This window comes from Anser brachyrhynchus (assembly GCF_964034855.1).
Source record: "Anser brachyrhynchus genome assembly, chromosome: 3".
Taxonomy (NCBI): Eukaryota; Metazoa; Chordata; class Aves; order Anseriformes; family Anatidae; genus Anser; species Anser brachyrhynchus.
The window spans coordinates 29,413,198-29,435,669 of record NC_137696.1 but is presented as its reverse complement, the minus strand read 5'-3'; the positions used below and the strand labels follow the sequence as shown (position 1 = coordinate 29,435,669).

The 22,472-nt window shown below is 34.1% G+C and overlaps 1 protein-coding gene across 7 annotated transcripts in view; it reads left to right on the top strand.

The window, feature by feature from the left end:
• SYT14 (synaptotagmin 14) overlaps positions 1 to 22,472 on the top strand; it is an 88,494-nt gene that overhangs the window by 44,343 nt on the left and 21,679 nt on the right. For all 7 annotated transcript variants that reach the window (XM_080586342.1, XM_080586339.1, XM_080586340.1 and 4 more), the window contains 2 exons: positions 13,788 to 14,056; positions 15,892 to 16,341. In XM_080586342.1, the coding sequence (XP_080442468.1) occupies positions 13,788 to 14,056; positions 15,892 to 16,341 (719 nt within the window). The remainder of the gene's footprint in view (positions 1 to 13,787; positions 14,057 to 15,891; positions 16,342 to 22,472) is intronic.

Sequence of the window (22,472 nt, the reverse complement as noted above, 5' to 3'; positions counted from 1 at the left end):
AGTTCCTTTTCATTGTACACTAGCTCTAAATTATTTTTAAAATATTTTTTTCGGGGAAAAAAAAAAAAAAAGTGAGGCTTAATTATGGTTGTGTTCACAGTAAAAGCATTGTGGAAATGTTTTTCATCCCCAAATGGAAGTAACATGACCTGAGAAAGTTCAAAGTCAAATTTAAAAGTTAAAAGAAATGAATCTTATGACGTCCAGCCAAACATGAGGATAACGTACAGTGATACTGTTAAAAAAAAATGAAAATGTGCAATATGTCTTAAGTATATATCTGTTTGTGGAAAACAAATGTATCAGAATGATACAGTTAATTCATAATGCTAGTAGAAACGAGTGTCTGTGTCTTTTATACTTCAGTGTCTCTAGCTCAGATACTATGCTTTGAAATCTGTGGATTTTAAAGCAAGGCTGAGCTTATGGATATGAACAAGTCAGGTAAGTTTTTGTGGAGTATTTTGCTCTAATACTTAGAGAAGTTTAGATAACTGAGAAAAAAAGGACAAGAGGAGCATTGTGCTTATCCCTTCTATGGCTCTCAAATACTCATCTGCCTTTTTGGCACTTACATGTAGCCATTGTCTTACCATAAACGGAGTCAGAGCTGAGTGATGGTTCTGAATGTGTTTATATTGATTTCATATTACGATATTGTTCCCTTCTGGATATTCCCTTTTATTTCTCATATATTCATTCAGGTTATGTTAGTGTCAGCACTTTGGTTTTGAATCCATTGTTAATTTTGCTGTCTGAGTGGAGAGGATCTTTTGTTTTCAAGAACAGGTCAGAATAGGGAAATAAAATGGGAAAATCAGTTTACTAACTGCCCTCTTCTTCGCTGATTAGTACAAATTATTCACAGCTTGTTGGAATGCAATTTACATTTGAAAATGCCCATAATAAATTGGTTTAAAGAGGCCTAACAATTTCTATTTAAGGGAGTTTTATTTACTCAAGTTTGTGCATAATCTCGGAGTTGAATACAATGTTTCTGCAACTCTTTTATGAAATGCTTGCTGAGATTTGCTACGTTTTACATCTTCAGTGGATCTGTTGATCTAGAAACAGTTAAACTCTGTCAACTCAAGAAAGCAAACTCAGAAGTATTCTGTGTACTTCTGTTTTCATTTTATTGCTGTTTCAGAATTGATCAGACTAAATTGTTTGATGTCTGCATCTTTTCATTTTGCTTTCCTTGTGATAGAAAAGAACCTGCTTGTTTCTTTCATTACAAGTGCTGTTTATGGTATACCTCAATTCTTTGGGGGGGGGGGGGGGGGAATACTTCCAAGAGGTTTGGTATTCATCCTGTATAGATGGCTCAGATTCCTACTGTGTCAGTTTTCTGGTGTTTGATAAGGCACACAAAGCAGTTGTGGGAGAAAGCGTATCACTTGTATCCATGGTAACTCGAAAGATACTTTGGAACTCAAAGGGATCGAATAAGCCAGAGTAATAGGTCTCATTATAAGGGCAAAATACATAAAAGGTTCATGCATATGCTTTTAATTAGTTGCCAAAAATAGCTAGAATCAGAGATGATGCAATGGAACAATAGTTCTTAGTGCTAGAAATGGGCAACATTTGGAATCTAAAGATGTGCTCAACTGAAAGGCTTTTATCTTACCATCTTATGGGCATTCAGACCATGAATACCAATGGATTTGCTATGGTTTCTTAATCATGCTTAGGACATGAGAGTGCACACTGATAAAAAGCTCGTGTAGGTCTCCTATGACCACAAGTTTTAGAAGTTCCATAGTGATGTTCATTCACATGGCAGTGATGCAGCTTCTTATAAATAGCACATGCAAAGCAAAAGGATTCTGTAATATTTTACAAGTGCACTGCTGGAAAAATAAACACAAGTGCTTCTATGTGGGAGTAATAAAAGATAAATATTGAAAATGCAGATTAGTTTGAGATTGAAGTTCCAGTATATTCCAGAATAAGTCACTTTAGTTTTAAAATAGGGAGGTAAGCACTGGGGGAAAAGTGTGAAAATGTAATATAAAACTTGAATAGATGCAGTAGAATTGAATTGTGGAGCACCAAAATAGAACGATGTACGGGGTACAAGGTATAGGATATTTGAATAACCATTTTAATAGAAATATTTTAATACATTGAATAATTTTAAAGTTTTCTATCTGAACAGCAGTGTTTGTAAGGAATCCATCTTGTATTGCAGTGCAATTCTCCACATTATTTCCTCTGTTGCTATAGAAACTAATTCTAGTGCAGCTGTGATCGCTTATCAAAATTCTAATGTTTCAATACCAATTTCTTATTTTGAGTTATTTAAATAGCCTTGTCTTACTTTGAATCAAACTGCATATTTCATCACTACCGAATTGTTGACTGGTCAAAATGTTAATGCAAAGTGATAGCAAATACTGTTTTTTTTTCCTCTTTCTGCCATCTAAGCTATCATACTTATTGTTAAAGTTTGAATAGTGAGCAAATTGAGGCTTTTTCACTTGATAAATTATAAAGGTCAATATTTGCTTTCTGACATTGGCATTTTGTTATGGATATTACTTCCTCAGTGTAATCTTAATTATATTTAATATTTCATAAACCTTGAATTTTTCTTGTTTCTTATATGTGGCCTTGGGGTATGTGTGTATGTATATATTTGTATTTACAAGTATGTGTTTAACAACAGTTTTATATTACTTGCAGAATTTAAATGTTGGTTGGTTGGTTTTTACCTAAAACCAGTATGTTGACATGTTCATTTTATCAAGGTAAAAATGTCAGTGATGCTGAATTGTCTAAGGCTCCTCAGCTGCAAGGTGTACTGCAGTATAACGGCACCAGATAATAAAGTATTCTAAATCTCTTTCACTTCCCGTTTTGCTTTCTGTAGTTTTATTTTTTTATATGATGAAAGGTTATGCTGATAAGGTATTTGTATTTAAATCAGAATACAGCAGTGTAATTAGTATATCTTATATTTATACATATATATATATAGCGCTATAAGGAGCTATATGTCACTATAAATTATTAAATTACTGTATTATAGAAGTGGCTTTATAGAATTTGAGATGTCTATATTTGAGATAGTCCCGTGCTAGATAATCAGGGATGGGGATCATGTTTTTCCAATATATATTGTAGAATCAATAAATCACAGGTTGAAAAGAACCTGTGGAAGTTATCTGGTCTGATCTGGAAGAGAGCTAACTTCAAAGTTAGAACAGGCTGCTCTGGGTCTTAGCTGGTAGACCTTTTAAAGATTTCCAGGCAGTGGATAACACAGAGTCTGTGGGTAAACTCATCCGGTCTATAAACGATCTCATTCCAAAGTGTTTTTTTTTTTTTTCCTTACATTTAATGAGAATTTTCTTTGTTGCATTGTGTATGTACATCAGTTGCATATACCGGCTTTATATATAGTTTAGTAAAGTAGTTCAAACTATGAGTGCTGAGATTTAAAAAAAGAAAAGAAAGGGGGGCAAAAAAAAAGGTGTTCTGGTTGTGAACTCTGTTAAACATCATTCTGTTGAGTATGTTTTCAGTTGTGATGTCAAGATCTAAAGACCATGTTTACACCAAATCATAAGAACGGGTATGATGGTAATAGGTCTGGAGAAATATGTTGTATGCTTTCTGATGCTGTAGCAAATCTACTGAAATCTTCCAGTAATACTTTTCAAGATAATCACTCGCTTTCTAATGAGTGTACACTAATTTCGTGTAGAGTGAAATAAATAATTTTCAATTTTGAAATTATCATACAAACATTTTGCAGCTGTAGCTGTCAGACTTTGATTGCTAATTAACTGCTGTGTATCACCTTTAAGTCTCTTATTTAACAAGCAGCTTCAAACAGCAGTTTCGGGTTAGGTATATACATTTTACTTTATTCTTTTAAGTAATATAAGAAAGTTTTATGAGAAAAAATTTTGTTGGATATGCATGTTTTTACTCAGTGTCACAGCCCGTAATAAGCTTAATATTTTAAGTATAGAACTGTGCTCACAACAACACAATTTTTCAGTTTTTTTTTCAGTTTTTTTTTCAGTTTTTTTTTCAGTTTTTTTTTCAGTTTTTTTTTCAGTTTTTTTTTCAGTTTTTTTTTTCAGTTTTTCAGTGTTTTGGGAAATTAAAAGGTTTGAGAATAATATGCTGCACTCTGATCCTTGTTTGTTTAGCATTATTGTTTCTTTGGGTGGATGACGGGGAAGAACAATTTGTCTCCTACTGTTTGATGAGACCTTATGAGCCCTCTGTATGCAATATGCAGCTTGGCCACTGTTCTCTGACTCTCACAAGCTCACCCAAAGATTTTGTGACTTCATGGTATGGCTGAATGAAAATATCTTCACCAGCCAGGCATATATTCATCTAGTGCTGTCAGAATTCAGCAATTTACCTGTTTTGTGAATTATATGACTATGGAAACATAGCAGCAGCTGCATCGTATATACGAGCCTAGTAAAGCAACTTGTCTGTGACAGTGGGAGGTCTCAGAATCACCGCAAAGAAGTGTAAAAACTCAGTTTTCAGTAGTCATGTTTCTGTATACCCTGAGAAACTAGTTTGAGGCTTTGCTGGAGTGAATGGAGCAGACTCATGTGCTCCCTGCTGCTTAATCCATGTCTTTTTTTTTTTGTGCATTCTTAGTCCTTTTACTGGATGTGTGAAGGAAAGATACCTTAGTTTGAAAGCATACTCATTTTCTCTGACTTAATAATGTCTATTTCTCCTTTATTTTTCTGGATGGTTGTGCACAGAAGTGGTATTTGTGCCATTATCTCTAAGCATACTTTCTACAGGCGTGAGCATATATACAGTTCGTGAGCATATATAGACAATTCTCTGCTGTTGTTAAACTATTAGGGTCTCTTGCAAACTAAGATGACCCTTAATTTTTCTGGCACATAGCTTCTAGCAGTTTATTATTTGGTAAAGCTATAGGATCTGTTTTAAAATAAATAAATAAACAAACAACTGAGTTTTCTAGAACTGGTTTTACAGGAATATTCTAATGTACTGTAGGAAATACCGTCCATTTTTACTAAAGGATGTCACTGAGCCAATGTCAAAAAAAGAAGGGAAAAAAGTGCCTGAACAGACAGGAGAAATTGAGGTCCTTTTGAATCTCAAAATCTGAATAATTACTACTGTCTCTTCCCCATAAGTTTAAAAAAAAAAAAAAAGATATGATATGAAATATAAATATAAAAAAATGCCTATTCTGAGAAGCCTATTACCTCTGCTAGAATGTAGCTGGCTGTGTTCTCTAGGTTGTGTAGATTTTCACCTACAAATACAAATATTTCCACCCATCAGGTATCTCTAATTTCTCTTTTATGTCTTTGCTCTGTTGACATTCCTTTTTTCTCAGATCTGAACCACTTTTTTTGCATGTCATGTGTTGTTTTATTTTCCCCTTTCCTTCACCTTCCTTTCTCTGTCATTTTTTGCTTTGTTATTTTAGGTGTTTGTAATTTTTTTTTTTTGTTCTTGCTTGCATCTTTTCTGTTCTTTTTTTTTTTTCTGCTGTTTGCTCTTTTTCTCATTTTCTTTACAGATCTACTAAATTTCTCTCCCTTTATTTCTCCTCATTCCTTTGTTGATTTACCAACAAGCCATCACTTTTTTTCTGAATCATCATGCATACCTTTTCTTTTTGCCTTTTTCTTCTTCTTCCCTTTTCTCCCACACTAATGTTGTAATTTTTTAATTTTCTTTTCCTTATTTTTCAATGCAAAGCTGATAATGGAAAGTTCTGTGGGGTTCTCTCTCTTAAGCTAGTGGCTTGGAGGTTTACCTGGTAGTGGTAAACTATTCAGGTGTATTCTTAGATTAGTAATAATTTAGAAGGCTTGAAGTAAAAATAAACAAATAAAACCCAGTAGAGATGGCTAGGGTACTAGACTTCAAAGCCTTGGTTTCAATTCCACACTTCACTGAAAGCTTTCTGTATGATTATGAGTACTTCAGAGCTAGATTCACAACAATCTTTATTGCCTGTCGTTTAAATCTGTACTTAAGTTTTCTGTCTGTAAAATGCCAAATACATTAACTTCTACTCTTTCACCACAATATTTGTAAGTATCAGCAGTTATGAGATGCCTAAATAAGCATCACATAAATATCTTAAGTGGATGGACAGAAAATTTAACACATGCTCTTCTGAAAAGGTTCATGTAGAATCATTGTAGTGCAGCTCTGTGGTAGTGACTCACTCCAGCAGAGTGTTATATCATAAAATTGCAATAAAAACAAGGCAAAGGAATTAAAGCCAGCTTTGTGTTTCTATTCTGGAAGCAGTTCTTGATGGAAAATATCTTTCCTGTTTCATTTTAACCAATCAAGGTAGCAATAATTAGAGAGCTAAAATACACGGGAGCTTTACAGAATTTTTCGTAAAGAGTTACAAAATACAGCTACTGAGGTGAAGTTATTTTTTTAAGAAACTGAAGTTTGAGTATTTTAAGCTGCAGGAAGAGTTCTCATTAAAGGTAGTACTTGCATCTTATTTAAATTCAAAGTATGAATAAATGGAATTTTGGTGATTCAGGAACACATTTAAGTGCAGTGTATAATGCTGCGTGGATCTTATTTGTGTCATTAAATTAATAACTTACAACTTGGAGGTCTTTTCTGTAATATTTGGAAAACTTTGCATTTTTTTTTGTCAAATCAAAAATGAATGTGCCTGAAATAAACCAAAAATATTAAAATGTTCAAGAACATTATATATATATAAAACACATTAATCTTGTTTACAAATCATACTTTTTTCCTCACTTGAGACCAAATACAATGAGAGACAGAACAGTACAGGAATATTAGCTGTGTGTTACAATATTTTACTGGGAGTTGATTTTGTATCTCATTGGGGTCTTTTTCACCTTTCCAGCACCTCATCCTCCTACATGACTCCTGTATTGGAGGTGTAGTAGTATTAAATGGGACTGGAACTTGAGCTGTAATTTAAAGTGGTAAATGTACACAACTGAAGTATAGCAATGACAAGAAAAGTTTTTCTACAGTCCCCATCCAGCTGCTACAGTCCACAGATTGGTCAGAAATGGGTTTTTTCAGGGTCTTGAGGTTGTTTACAGTGGGTGGATTCTTCAGAGCTTTTTAGCTGTTAAACTTGAAATTTTCTCTCATGCATCCATAAATGCTGGAGAGAGATGGATTTGGATACATTTTCAGAGATGATGAAAGGCATTTCCTTGTCACCAAGGCACTCTTAAGATTTCAAAGCTGGTTGTCAATCTCCTTCAGCAAGTAAGACTTCCAGTGTATTTTAAAAGGAGGGGAAAAAAAAGGGAAAGTTTTATGATTTAATTTCTCTTATTCACTTATTTCACTTATTCACTTAATAAGTGGTGTTTTTTTCCATCAGTTTTGCTAATTTGGAAAAAGTTAACAGTGATCAAATGTGCAGAGTAATAGCTATTAATTTAGGACATTAGTCAACAGTTTGGTCTGAAAAGTCGTGTAAAAAGTTGGCTAAAAGGTGAAACCAACATCTGAATTGAACAGAAAATAAGTTTTTCTTTTTAGGATGCTGAATGAACATGTTACAAATATTTTACCTAAGGAAATATAATTGTGGAAGTAAAGGCAAACAATTTTATAATTTCACTTCTTAAAGGTCTCTGCTTCAAAAAAGTTTTGCAGAGTTGGACCTAAGCTCACAAAAGTGGAGTTTTTAAAACCTCCTTTTAAAAGATCCCAAAAAAAATCTTCCAGAGAGAAGTTCTGTTGATTTGCATCAATAAAAGTCACATTTTTAACCAATAGTTTTATACGGTATTTAGATATATTTTGGACAGCTGTTCAAAAAGAACTAGGTTGAACTATTTTCTAGTCAAATTAATAAAAATACTGTATAAGTAATCTGAGAATGATACTTAAATTGTAAGGAAATGAATTCAAGAGATGCTAATATATAATTTTCATTGAAAGACGACCAAAATATTTGGGAAGGAAACAAAAGAATGTCTTTGACAGTTAGTTCACTATAATGTTTTAATAATGCATTTGTAGTTTAAATGTTCTAATTTAGGCTAATTTTGGAAAGAGAAAGCTTGGAGTTTTTCACCAGTGTAGCAGTGTTCCATATTCTTTATAACAGAATGAATATTTCTTCGTGTCACTAGACAAGAAGAAAGGTCTTACAAATCAGAAGTGGTCTAGAAAATGCAAAAAAGTGCTTTTTTTTTTTTTTTTCAGCAACCAAAACCAAGCTGGTAGTTCTGCAGGCTCATGATGTAAACAGGCAAATTATAATAATAAATTTACTATGCAAGTATCAGTAGCGTCAATCGGTCTTAGACCTTTCTTGAGGAAGAAAATTGAAAGTATCTTAAGAACTTTTAAGTCCTTAAACACTGTTTTAATTTCCATGTGTCTGGGATCAAGCTTGTAGTATACGTAAATTTTCTAAATATTAGGAAACAAAGGATTATTTTTCCAAAAAATTGTGTGTGATTGCTTTCTTGTTTAAAGGTGAATTGCTTAATGTAGACAGTAGTTTTACTATGAATAAAAGTCTAAAATATAGCAAATGGAAGAAGAGAGCTGATAAGAATTTTTTCACTTGCCCATAATCACTCAAAACCAATCCTATATTCCCCTTATTTCATTCAGCAAGACTTATGCCATAACTCTTTTGGAACAGAAATAACGTAATGCTGAGATAATTTGTTTTATTGTGAAATAGTAAGGTTTTTTTTCCTCACAAATATACATGTAAGATTTTCATTTTAAGGGAAGGAGAGCCCTGAGGTTTCATTCAATATTTAATGTTTATATTTTATACTCCTCGTAATGTGGGGTAATTCAGTCAACGTAATATTTTAGATGGTAGAAAAGTTCAAACATGAAAATTCCATTTGGACTGTCTGTGCTGCATATCAGAAATCTCTAAGGGTATTTAATCATTCAGAATAAGAAAGGTTTCTTTAATTTTTAAACAAGTATTTCATTTTATGTTTTATTTAAATTGTCTTAACATTTACATAGAGCCCCTTGAAGGCTTGAAAACTTATGTTATGAAATTTATGTTAGATTAAAAAAAACTTTTGAAATACGGTGTATGTGGAGACATAGGAGGAAAAGATACTCTTTGAGAATGAAGATATTCATGGTAATTACAAAATATAACTTGCAAAATTATTAATTTATATAGTGATTATTTGTTTTGAAGTAACTGGAAACCAGATTCCCAAATAGGTTTTCTGTTAATGCTGCCTCCCACAAAAGCATGAATATTTAAAAAGTAATATATATGAGAAACTAAAAGTTGCAAAAGTGTAGTTAATTATTGCTTATGAGACATGGGAATTACAACCATGGGGATAATTTCTTTATCTTGGGATGGACATTCATGGAATTAGGAAATACAGGCTAAAGAAAGCTTGGTTTCTGATGCTGTTTCTGACAACCTTTGGGAAAATTAATTAAGATAGCAAAGTCTAAACATTGTAAACGTGGAAAGGAACATTGCCAGCTTCATGGTAAAATGTTGTACAGCCTAGTGTGGTCCACAAGGGACCAGGGCAGAGAGAAGAAATGAAGAACGTTGGGAGCAGAAAGATCAAACAGTAACTGAAAACCTAAAAGAAAAACATTTCATATAGAAAGTTCATATATCTTTAAATTGGAATTCCACATGAAAAAATGACTTTGAAAAAGTCCATGTATTTTCTCATAGTTATAAATTGTGTGTTCTAGGAATACTCTAGTCTTAATCACAAATGTAATTGCTGAGTCAGATTTATTGACAGTCTCTTGAGGCTGATGGCAAGATATGTATCATGTCCCCTCGGCTTTCAATCAATCCCACGTAAAGAGATTTAGGAAAACAGATTAACCTTGGTTGTTTGACAAACAGTACTAAAAAGAAAGCATTTATTTACTTCTGACTTAAATGTGCTAATGACAGTTTATGTGCTCTAATTTCTGAGCGTACCAGCAAAATGCTAATCTGACTTTGTCAGGTATTTTGCTTGTAATGTCTGCTTTCTTCAGCTGTTGAGCTAGTATTATACTGTTAAAATTGAGTATTTTTCCAGCCCACTAAAGGAAGAAATTTTTAATTAAAGCAGTTAACACCTAAGATTGATTATGCAAATCTGTTTATCGAGAGCAATACACTATATTCTCAAGTTAGAGTTTACTCAATATTTGTTACTAAACAACTTTGTTTCATTCACGTTATGACAATATCCACTTATTTTGGGTGGAAAACTGGATGTTGGATCTTTATCTGTAAATTTATTTTTTCCTTTTTGTTCTTTCCTCCCTGTTCTTGAATTTCCTGTATAGGAGGAACCTCAGGCTATACAATGTTTGGTTTCTCTGTGATTAATCATGTCTTCAGGATTTGGGATATATGTTGGTTTGTTTTTCACACTGACTGGTCCAAAATGTTATGATAACTTAATATGCTGAAGTTTACTGGGGGAATTGGTAAAATTTATTTTATATGTTGTTTAAGAGCAGAAAAATTCATGGTAAACTTGCATAGAAAGGATGCTCCAATTAATTTTGGATTATCAGTGTAACCATTTGATTAAGAATAACTCTTCAGCAAATCTTATTAGCCACATTCAGAGGTCTTTGAAAGGCATTCTTTGTGTCACAGTATACAAGTACGCACAAATGTAACTGCATATAAGTTACACTTTAAAGGTACAAGGTGTATTTATAGATCCCATATGTAAATAGACATTTCAGAACATCCTTTTTTTTCAGATCCAAACATTTTTCTTTAATGTAACCAGGGGTAGGCCAGCATGCATTAACACTGTTTTCTTATTTTAAACTTTGATACATATGCAAAGTGTTGATTGATTGATTGATTATTTTAGTTACTACTTCTATGTAATTTTTAAGGAAAATACCTAGTATCAGACATTATTCAGTGTTCTTGTATTCACTTCTGTATGTAATACTGTTTATTTTTGATATCATCAATAATTATGTAATCATGTCGTTCAAATTACATCACAGTATTTTCAGAGAACTGTAACATGAAATCATCATTTTAGCAAGTCATTTACTGTGGGGAAGGGGAAATTAATTTAAGATGAGATTTGTTCACTTAAAAAGGTCATTTAAAAATGTCTTTTTATTTAGAGAAACCCTTTCTTCAAAAACAGTATATGCCTGTTGATAAAGATGTCCTTAGACTTTTAAACCTGATATGGGTTATTTGTTTTAAGCATTTACACATTATTTCTGTTTGGTAACTAAACTTTCAAAAATAAGTGGGTAAAACCTGCCCCAGTGTTCTGCTTTTCTGAGATTTTTAAATCACAGCTGGTTAATAAGAATTTTCTTTTCTTCACTTCTTCCCCACCTACATTAAAAGTACGTTTTCTGTCATGCAGCCTGTGCAGTCTTCCCATAGGGAAATATAATGGAGTTCATCAAAGTGGAAAAAAAGTGAGTCATAGAGCCTTTTATTTACTAATGTAAGACAATAATGGTGTTTTTAGTTACCCAGACACATTTTTGTTTCTTTAGATTGTGAAAAAGCTGGGGGTTAAAAAGGCTTTGCAGACTACAAGTAAAAAAGAATGACATTTAGTCATAGTTGCATGATATTTACTGTATCTTTAAGGATGTTACTGCCTTTGAGCAACTATGAACAGAAATTTTGTTGCTCTAAGTTTAAATGCATACTTAATTATTTAAGTAGTGAAAAGGTAGTCCTGTTTTGATCGTATAGAAAGTCAAAGGATATTTATTATTTTATTATGATTAAAATCTCAGTTTAGAACCTAAATTGGTGCCTATCTAGTTTCACAGGCATGAGTTATCTGATGTCCAAAAAAAAGTGCTTTCCCACATCTCTCAGTTTTCTGCAGTTCAGATCTTTCCCATTGTTCCCGCATGGTGATTTCAAGGTTCTGACTGTCCTACCTGAGAACTCGGTTTCACGTGTAAGGCTCTATGTACATCTGCAGGACCAATGGCTGCAGGTGGAGTGTAGGATTTCCTGCCTGCTCTTTTTTTCCTTTCCAGCTCTGTGGGACGGGCATTTCGGGAGTTAGTGGCGCTGGGCTAGCTAATAGCAAAGGAACTTTACTTGGGATCACTCTGAATGTAGGCTGCCTCTGGTGGGTTTATCAGAGGAGAGAGGATTCCTGACTCCAGGATCATTTGCTAGGAGCATTTTGCATTGTTGTAATCACTCTTTTGTTTTAGCTAAAACTCAGAGAAGTTCCATTAGGAGCCCCGTGGTATAGAGAAGAGCCCTGCATTCCCCAAAAGAGATGAACTTTGAGGCCTGTAAATATTGGTGCTGTAGATATGCTCCATAATGAGCTGTGCTGTTCTGTCCCTCCATTGCCCAACTTTGGCAATCGCAATGGACTGTGGCTGTCGTCTAGCCAATGTGTCTGGGTTTGCTTCCCAGGAATGGTGAGACTTCTTGTTGCCTGAGAGTGCCGCATTACTGTTTTCAACTTTGTTCCATAAAGGGTAACTCTTAGGCATAGTTTGTTTGTTCAAGTGATACATTGAAAAACTGGTTATGGCCTCTGAAGTAATTAAAAGGTTTGTATACTTGGTGAGAATTTAGGACATAGGCAGGGCAATCCCTTACGCAAAAAATTGATGGTGAAACTAAAATATACCACCTCTGTCATGTAGGAAGGAAAATAATTTTCTTTCTTAGCAGGATCTGAAATCAAAACTTGTGTCATACTAATGCTCATATTTTGTTAACTTCCTTTTTTTTTGATAGATTTTTCGTTTGTGTGAAAGTGGTATGTCTGAAATTTTTGTGTTTAAGTTATTCTTATATGTGAGGGGCATTGAAACCTTCATTAAAACCTCTATAGCTGACAGAAATGATATGTGAAACAGGTTTTACGTGTCCTTAGAACTACTTTCATTTCAGCTACAGCATACCTTACTGTCTTTTCCCAACTCTGTAACACTGCATGGTGTAAAACATGAGACCAAAACTGAAATGTAATTGTTTGGAATTAACTTTCTGTATTCATAGCCATGCATCCTGGGTTTATTTTCTGAGGACATGTATAACCACAGTTCCATCTATCATCTATCTAGTTTCATCTGTCTGTATGAAACAAAGATGTTAAGCATCAAGCATTCACCCCCAGGCACCCGATTGCTTGTGGTACTTTTTCTGCTATTTTCGGTGGCTGGACCCAGTGGCTACGTTCTTAGACACTGGGTATGTAACCTGTAGCCATTCTAAATAAGTATAAAGGAATCTGTCTGAGATACTGCTTCTTTTGTTAAATTCACAGGTGAGCAGAGTTCACTTGTGTGAAAAGGCTTGTGTCAGCATTTATTACTACTTATTTGTCCTCAGAGTTTAATTTACTATCTCCCTGACTGAGCAACTACATGTGAGGTAATCAGAAGTTTGATATCATGGCTTTAGGGAGTGTATTTTGTTTCCTTAATTGGTCTACATTCCACCTGTGCAGAATGTGACTCAAGATACCCAAAGGTTTTTGCAAGGTAAGCATTTCAAACCTAGAACCTAAGAATTCAAACCTAGACTTATCGTCATGTCATATTTGTGCTATATTTATTTATATATAGTTTACACAGTTCATTTTGACTATATATTTAATCCATTGCCTTTTTCCACATCTTTCATCTGAGAGATCATTTGTTTCCATTTTGAATGAATATTTTTGGTAGTATTTGTTAAGAACAATTTTAAATATGCTGTCCAGAATTGGACTTACTGTTTTCTACAGAACTTTAAACAGTAAATAATCAGAAAGTAAGTAAAGAATTTTCATTATTCTCAGCTAACTGCATTCAGAGGATGAGAAGGACACCTCCACTAGATGAACTGCAGCCACCTCCATACCAGGATGATAGTGGTTCTCCTCATCTTTCATGTACGCCTTCTGAAGTTGGAGACAGTAAATGTGAATTTTCCCAGTGTAGCAACAGTCCAAGATGTTCATATAAGTGTCCAAGTGAGGGAAGCACAGGACACGAAATAGAAAGTTTTCATAACAAAGGATATGAAGAGGATGTACCAAGTGATAGCACAGCTGTCCTTAGTCCAGAGGTAAAGGAACATAGTTGAATATTCTGAAGTATCGTGCAATGCAACCTTTTAAGAGCTTTTTTCTAAAGACCAGTGTACAGAAATATGAACACACATATTACAGCTCATCATTAAAAAAAAAAATTGAGAAAATATTACAATGGGATTTCAGATTGTTCTTTATTGTTAAGTTTTAATTTTCAGACAACTTCCCAATAAGAGTGAATTATTTTTTGTTTTTCTTCCACATATTTTTCCTATGAATCTGTTAACGCTTTACAAGTTGAACATCTCATAATATATCTTTAATGGTGGGGGAAAAAAATTATAAAGTTTTTTTTATTATTGTTAATAGTATAATAGAGATTTGGTCCACTTAATTTTCCCTTTTTCCATTACAAACTATAATGATATCTATTTAGTATTACTACAAAGAATTCATCTTTTATTGACATTTCCTTGATATATCTTTAACAACCAATTACTGCACTGGTATGTAATGGGTAAGCCTGTTTTACTGACACAATGTGCAGAAGAGTCTTTTTTTGGTACAGTTTGTCTTTTGTCTTTAACTGAAGTTTTGAAGTACATATTAGGGAGCAGTCCTGATGTGCCAACAGCTGTTTCTGTCTTAGTAAACCCCGTGGTAAGTTGGTGCATTCTGAGGTGTTGGTGCAACATCTGGAGGGCCCACCTGCTGTATGAGTGCAAGGTCCTCCGGTACCTAGCTGTCTGCATGTGTCTGGCCGTCAGCTAGGACCACAGTCAGCACCAATTTCATTGCTGAAAAAGGCGTAGTGTGTACATATGATCCTCAAACCATAACAAAGTACAGGAGATCTAACCCTGGTTCTTCCCATTACATGTCACACCAGGCAATAGTGTAAGTGTATACAATAAGAATGGGGGGTATTGTCAGCGTATTTTTATAACCTCTCAACTTGTAGAATGAAGTTGTCAGAGGAAGGAATTCCCATAGCTATGTAGCATCCAGTTTAAAATAAGAACATAACGTTTTTAGATTGGAAAGACTATATTGTAGTATCTACTTATATAAGCAAGCATATCTTTGATAGTATGAAAACACACAGGTAATATGTTTATTTTACCTATTTGGTATAACTTATGTAAATATTATGTTGACCCCTTTTAAATATTGTTTCAGTATCATTATCAAACTAGCTGTTTTAAAAACATAGTGGATGAATATTTTATTCAAAAATTGAAGTGACAATAAGCAGTTTTAAAATTAAGTTTACAGTGTAGTTTTAGGAATGATGCTGTTTATGGAAAGTTCAGAAAGGACTCACTTTACACAGTTCTGGTAAAATTGCGTTAATAAAGCCATGATAATTTTTGGCACATCTATAGAATCTTTGTTCACTGCAGCAAGAGCTGCATGTGCAAATAGGTATTGTAATTCCTGTATTCTTTGCTGGCATCTCACTGTGCTCTCAATCACCAGCCAGGTCTTAAAGCACTACAAAATGTTAACTTAAAATGTGTGTATACTCACACCAAAGTAAGGTAATTATATCTTGTAACATATGTGTATGCATTTTAACATGTGGGGCAGAGAAGAAGAGATCATAAATACAGCCTAATTTAATCCAAGCTCTGTCTGATTGGCTCCTGGCTTTTGGCAGTATTGGCCAGGTAAAATCTTTTGATTTTTTTTTCTTGGCTGCTAGTCAGCCATCTCTTCAGGCTTTCAGTGTTTAATTACTTTGTTTATGAAATGAACAAAAAGATCATAGTCGCTTCATGTTACTTAGAGAAAGCTATACAGTTCCATGCTAGGCTTAATAATATAATACAATAAATAAATAAATAAAAGCTTTTTTCTTCTTCTTCAGGATATGTCAGCCCGAGGATCATCTTCACAGCTTCCTAAACCTTTTGATCCTGAGCCAGTAGCTAAATATGGCACACTGGATGTGACTTTTGACTATGACTCACAGGAACAGAAGCTTTTGGTGACAGTGACAGCTGTCACAGATATTCCTACATACAGCAGGACAGGTGGAAGCTCATGGCAAGTACACCTAGTTCTTCTCCCTATAAAGAAACAGAGAGCAAAAACCAGCATCCAGCGGGGACCATGCCCTGTCTTCACAGAGACATTCAAATTTAATCACGTTGAGTCTGAGATGATTGGGAATTATGCAGTTCGCTTTAGACTGTACAGCGTACGTCGCATGAAAAAAGAGAGGATTGTGGGAGAAAAGATTTTTTACTTAACAAAATTGAATCTTCAAGGGAAGATGTCAGTACCAGTGATATTGGAACCTTCTTACAGTCTGTCTGTGAGTATTAAATGAAGCAGAATAACAATGCAGTGATATACATTGTCCTGAATTTTGTAAGAATGGTGTGTATATTTATAGTCATCGCATTCATTGGATTTTTTTGACAGTCATAGCACCGTATTAACACAAAGATGTTTTCCTTAAAGCTTCTGTAAATACATTCAATTTCCACCTGCAAAAGCTGCCTGTATTTTTCCTTTTAATTACTTAGAATTTCCGATTTATAAATAGGCATATAGTGGTGAATATATGTATGTATGTATACATGCATGCTACATATGTATGTATTTAATTGTATAATCTTTACCCTGCCACCCACAGCACTTCAATTAAAAAATAAGAAAGAAAAAAAAAGCTATACTAGCCAGTGCCCTCCATCTGTTGCAATTAAATCTTGGTTGCAATAGTTATTTTCTTTTCAGGAAGGAAAGATAGGAAAGAGGAATTCTGAGAGTGCAAAGACATTTTAGTAACTTCAGTTTAGAATCTTGTAAATAATTGATTTCTGATTCAGTCTGAAGTGAAAAATAGTGTGAAAAGTAGTGCAAACTACTAGCGAAGAATTTTTTGATGGAAAAAAGCTTACCTGTCTGATGGACAATTTTTTGTCCCGCCAAAATAATTTATCTGTACTATTTTAAATAAAGCAAAGCAACTGTAATTAGAGATAAACTTAGTTATCACTATCAAAAAACACTGGAGTTAGCTGTATCTGTATTATCCAGCTGTCCAGTGGTGAGGGTGGCTACCAATAGTATAGCAGATTCCAGATAAACTTCCCTTTTTCCCATGGGATCTTTAGCTTGCATCTCCTGTCTTTCAGGAGGTTGGTTTTCGGATTCATATTAATGATTATAGCATCACTGTCTGGGCAGTGTATCTCCTTTTTGTTTTTGTAAGTATTTAAATATGCTTTTGTCCAAAAAGAGAATGTTTGTAATGTTCTAGTCAGGGCTTCCTAGACAAGGAGGGTTGGTTGCTTAAGATATGCCTATTTTTTAAATAATAGACTTCTTGGAGAAACAGAATGTGACTTAGCAAGGGAATCCCACCCCCCCCCCCAATTTTTTAACAAAAAAAAAAAAAAAAGAGGAGGAGAAGGAAAAGAAAGTAAAAGATTTTTTTCAGGTAGAAAAAAAAATGCAGTTAATTTGTTCTGCATTTTCCAAAAAAAAGTGTATGTATCAATTAAAATGGCATTTCTATCAAACATGAGTATTACAAAGGCATTCAAAATAAAATGCAATTGTATTTCATGATTAAAAATAAATTACATAAAATCAGTAAAAACTGAGACTAAAATGTGGATCTGATGGAGCATCAGCTGATGATGAAACAGCTTTTTTTTTTTTTTTTTGATACCTTAAGATGTATGAATCAGTCTGTTCCAAGTCTGTTCCACTTACCTACTGTGAACTTTAAAAATGCCAAGTATGCTAGTTTAGCAGCTAGGGAAAAAAATGCCCCATGAAAAAAAGCACTGAATATTCTAAATGTACTGCTAAATTTGTGTGTATTCTCAATAGGGTCTGGTTAAAAAAAAAAAAAAAGGGGAAAAAGAAAAAAAAAAACCGAAGTCAGTGAAAGAGGCCAGTGTTTGTGATTGGTATATCCCATATGTGCATTGGGCCAGGCTTTTGATTGGTACATCCCATATGCACTTTGGTCGTTATTCTTTATTATTTTGGGGGGGTTTTGTGGCAGGGAAAGTAGAAACAAATTCCAAAAGGAGTCAAAGATAATAAGATTGTTATTCATTTTCTGTAAAGTTGCCATGTCTGCATTCTTCTCTCGTCCTTATTTTTGGGAGGAAGGGAATGCAAATAAGTAATATTGGTAGGAAGTGAAATGGTCTAGAGATTGTTGCTGTAATGGTGCTTAGGCAGATTTCTGTTAGCCTTACCTATTGCTTGAAAGGAACCCTCATAGTCCTGATAGCTTGAATAAGCATCCATGGGTTGTGTTTGTTGTTTTATTTAACTATGCAAATAAGCAAATCAATTTTTAAACCTTTAGAAATTCATTCACATCTGAGTATCTATTTTTATATTATTTATAACCTATATCATGCTTTTTCAGTGAGCAGTTCTATTATAGGATTTAACATAGTTGTTTTACAAGAATGTTAAAATTTGTCATGTTTTTAGAGTATCTGACTGGAAGTGGGAGGACGTGCTGGACCATTGAGTTCAAGCCCTGGGTATTATAGACAGCCAAGTGGTCCTGTTTTTTTTTTATTTTTTTATTTTTTTAATAAATAATAAATTGAATTTTCATCTGAAAACATCAGGTTGTTTCATTTCCAACCTGAATTTCTTTGTGGCCAATTTATAACCATTTGTTCTTAGCTTAATTAGTTCTCAGGTGTTCGCCTGTGGGTGCATTTATACACATTGGTTGTATTCCTTCTCAGCTGTTCTTTTGCTAGAATAGGCCAACAACAACCTTTATGCCCTTCTAATCATAAGCCATTTAGGAGTTACTGAACAGGAGAAGGTAAGTGTTGTTTCAATTTGGAGAGATCCATCTGTTCAGGAATATTTGTAACTATAAAATCCATGATGAGGGTACATCATAAATTCTGAATTAAATATACTTTGCTCAGTTGTAGAACGTTTTGTTGCTGAGAAATGTTTGTATTTGACAGCTTTTTATGAAGATATTTGGACACATGACAATTGCCCTTTTTTTCCCCACTGATTCTCATTATATGGATTTTATATATTAAATATACTTTCTGTCACTGAAATTCTTAACCCATTGTAACATCTATGCTAATCTCTTCTGCAGAAATGTATTTTATTTGCTCTGATAGCATATTAATGTATTTTATTAGCTAATCATCTGCCTTATAATCTTATAAGAACAGTTCATATGCTGTGAAGTTTAGTATTTTTTCAGTTATATACTAAAACTGTTCATAACAGAATCTGCGTAAAAGTGGACCAGCAAGTTCAGTGCCTTTGAAACATAGTGGTATGCTTCCATGAGCTGTTCCTGCAGCTTTCTCTGCTTATTTTTAAAGTGTGGACAAGTACCTGACATGGTGAATACACAATACTAGTATGTTCCTTAAATAGATTTCAAAGCTACAAGTGGCTTCAGATTCATATGTTCACAAACCATCTTCCTCAACGAAGATTTCAGCCTATTCCTCACCTTTCCATGCTTCAAATAATGCTTGCATAGTACCTGTTGTCCACAGTCTTACCACCATTTGTCTTTAGGTATGTTGTCATATATTATTTCCTCCTCAACAGACTCCTTTCTTCCTCAGAACATACCAAATTTTGCATGAGCAGTTAAATTGTCGAGGCATGATTTCCTTTGGATTTATCCTACCCCATGTCTGCCCCTGTAGTTTCAACTCTTCCATCACATTCCCTAAGACCACTTTGTTATGAGTTGCTGTAATTCTCCTATGTAACCAGGGAATTCCTCTTCACACAATATTCTCAGGCCCCATATTTATCACATCTTGAGTAAAATGCCTCTAGCTGCCTTCCATGTATGCTTGACTGAGCAAGAAGCAACAGAACTAATATGACTGTTTATGTCACTGTTATCTGAGACTCCCTGTCCCTTTCGGTTTCAATAGAATTGGCCATTGCATCAAAAGTTAATAGCAGGGATGGACACTGTTGTTTTGTCTGTGTATAATTTGTTTAGGAGGACCTGATGCTCTTAAAGGTATTCGAGTTCTAATACAACGTTTGACAATTTTTATTCTCTTCTTTTGGAGTTCAGAATCCATTGCAATGTTGTTTATTTTTCTTCAAGAAGTCCCCATGGCCCTGTCTTCAGTTGTTCTTCGTTCTTCATACACAAAGATGTTTTTCTGACAGTGAACAACAGCCTCCAGTACATGATAATAAAATCATATAAGCATTTTATTCAGAGAATTTGTTTGGAAATTATATATATATATGTGTGTATATATATACATATATATATATATAAAAAGAACAAAAACAAAGAAAAAAGCATAGTCACCTTCACCATCTTGCTTTTCTGGTGTAGAATATAAACAAACAATTATTTTATATTTTTTGATTGGTTTTATAAGTAGAGTTTAGAAGATACAAACATACTTCTTCCTGCTAAGCAAATCTAGTAATCTTTCATCATTGCCAATAACAAGATGTTTGCTGTGGAAAATTAAATTAAATTTTCTTACTTTCTAAAGCATTCTCCACTTCTAACATAGTGAACTCCCAGATGTGACCCTTACAGCAAAGCATGGATGGCATATGCAATCATATGTGCATAAAGGATTATTTTGTATATCCTTACTAGAGAAATATTTTAATTACATCTCTTGAGTGATGTAAGACATTTCTGTGTGCAATGTAAGACATTTCTGTGTGCAATGTATAGAAATGTGCTCTCAGTTTTGAGGACAATGGTTAGTTATCTCGTATGTACTTATTTGTGTCAATCACCTAATATGCACTTGTTTATGTGTTGTGCTTATAGTATTCATTTCATGTTACCCTTTGTGTGGCATATCTTTAGTATGCCTTCTCATGGTTGTTATCAGTTCATAAACTCAGGAAAAAGGTTTTCAGAATAGCATTTATTTTTTGGAAATTCTTGGCCCCCCTAGAGTTGAGCTGTCAGGTTTTGTGCAAATCCTAGCATTTTAGGCCTCCTGATGACGTTACTGCTATATGCTTATGGTATGATCTATTCAGGATTTTATTTGGAAGACTAAATACTGAAGTTTGCATGTATACATGTATTTTATGAAACAGTAGCTACAATTACGATACTTTAAATCAGCTAAGAAAAAGATGGTTTAGACTTGTCTAGGCAAAAGGATTCAAATGGAAAATTTTGTTCATAGGATTTTATTTAACTCGAATTCTACCAAAAAGACTTGGTTCCTATGTGATGGTGCATAAATGCTTTCACTTAGCTTGTAAATATTCTGTCTATCAAAGTAAGGGGCAATTATCTTTAAATACCAAACACATTCTTATCAGGGGAATAGCTGGCTGAATTCATTTGAGTTAGTGGGGTAAAACATGGAAGATCAGAATTAGTCCTTTAACAACAAAAAAGATGGCTCTAGCACTTTCTTTGAAGGAAATTAGGAGATTGGGAAGTGGGGATCGTGTTGCTGTGGCTACAGGAGAACTTGATTTGGTAAACGAAGTGGCCTCCCTGCGTTTGCCTGGTTGTTCAGCATTTCAAGGCAGTATCCTATGGGAGGACCCTGCAGGCAGCAGCCATTTCCTTCTCAGTGCCATGGTTGCCTCAGCCGGTGTACCTGGTGCTCCCCAGCACTGCTCCTGTCAGCTGAGAACATAAGCATTAGCCCATGGCTTCCTTTCCTCAGGTCTTCTGGGTACAGGGGAAAACCCAAAGACTGGCAGCCGTGCTCTGAGAAACAATTGTCTGCAGTGCACCAACAGATGCAAGTTTCAAGAACTCAACTGGAATCTGACCGGATTACAAGGACCTGCCACTAAATGAGTTCAGTGGTCACGGTTAAAAATTGATTAGCTTTTAAAATCCGTGCTGTTTGCTTTTCCTGATTTTTCTGTAAATACACCTAATCTTTCATGGCAAATTGTGACATATAAATTAGTCTATTCAACCAAGAAGCACTTGATTAGGCATTGAGATTGTGAGACCATTTGAGTCCCATACAGAATAACTTACCATGACCCTGAAAATAAGAAGGATACTTGGAGAATTCTTTGAATTTCATTTGTATGTCAAAATCCTAAATTGGTCGTGTGGCCAGAGAAAAAAAAAATAAAAAATAAAAAAAATAAGATTGCTCCTTGTGTTTCTATCTTAATCTATGTGCCCTGAATAAAATAGCAATTAAAAACTTGTATACTTTGGCTTTTAATTATCAAGTTCCTTGAAAAAAACTTTACTCAGTTTGATCCCCACAATCTTTGATATTTCTATATATCAGCAAATAACTACATTTCAGACACAGCATTGCTATTTTGAGTGTTATGAAGGTGATTTTGAGTTTCTAAAATGTCCCAGGCAAATGACAGCAGGCCATGAACAACTTCTATATTAAATCAAAGTAAACCACTTACGCAAAATTCGTATCTTCTCAGAAGGCCAGTCTGCCATTGACAAACATTATCTGATATGGTATG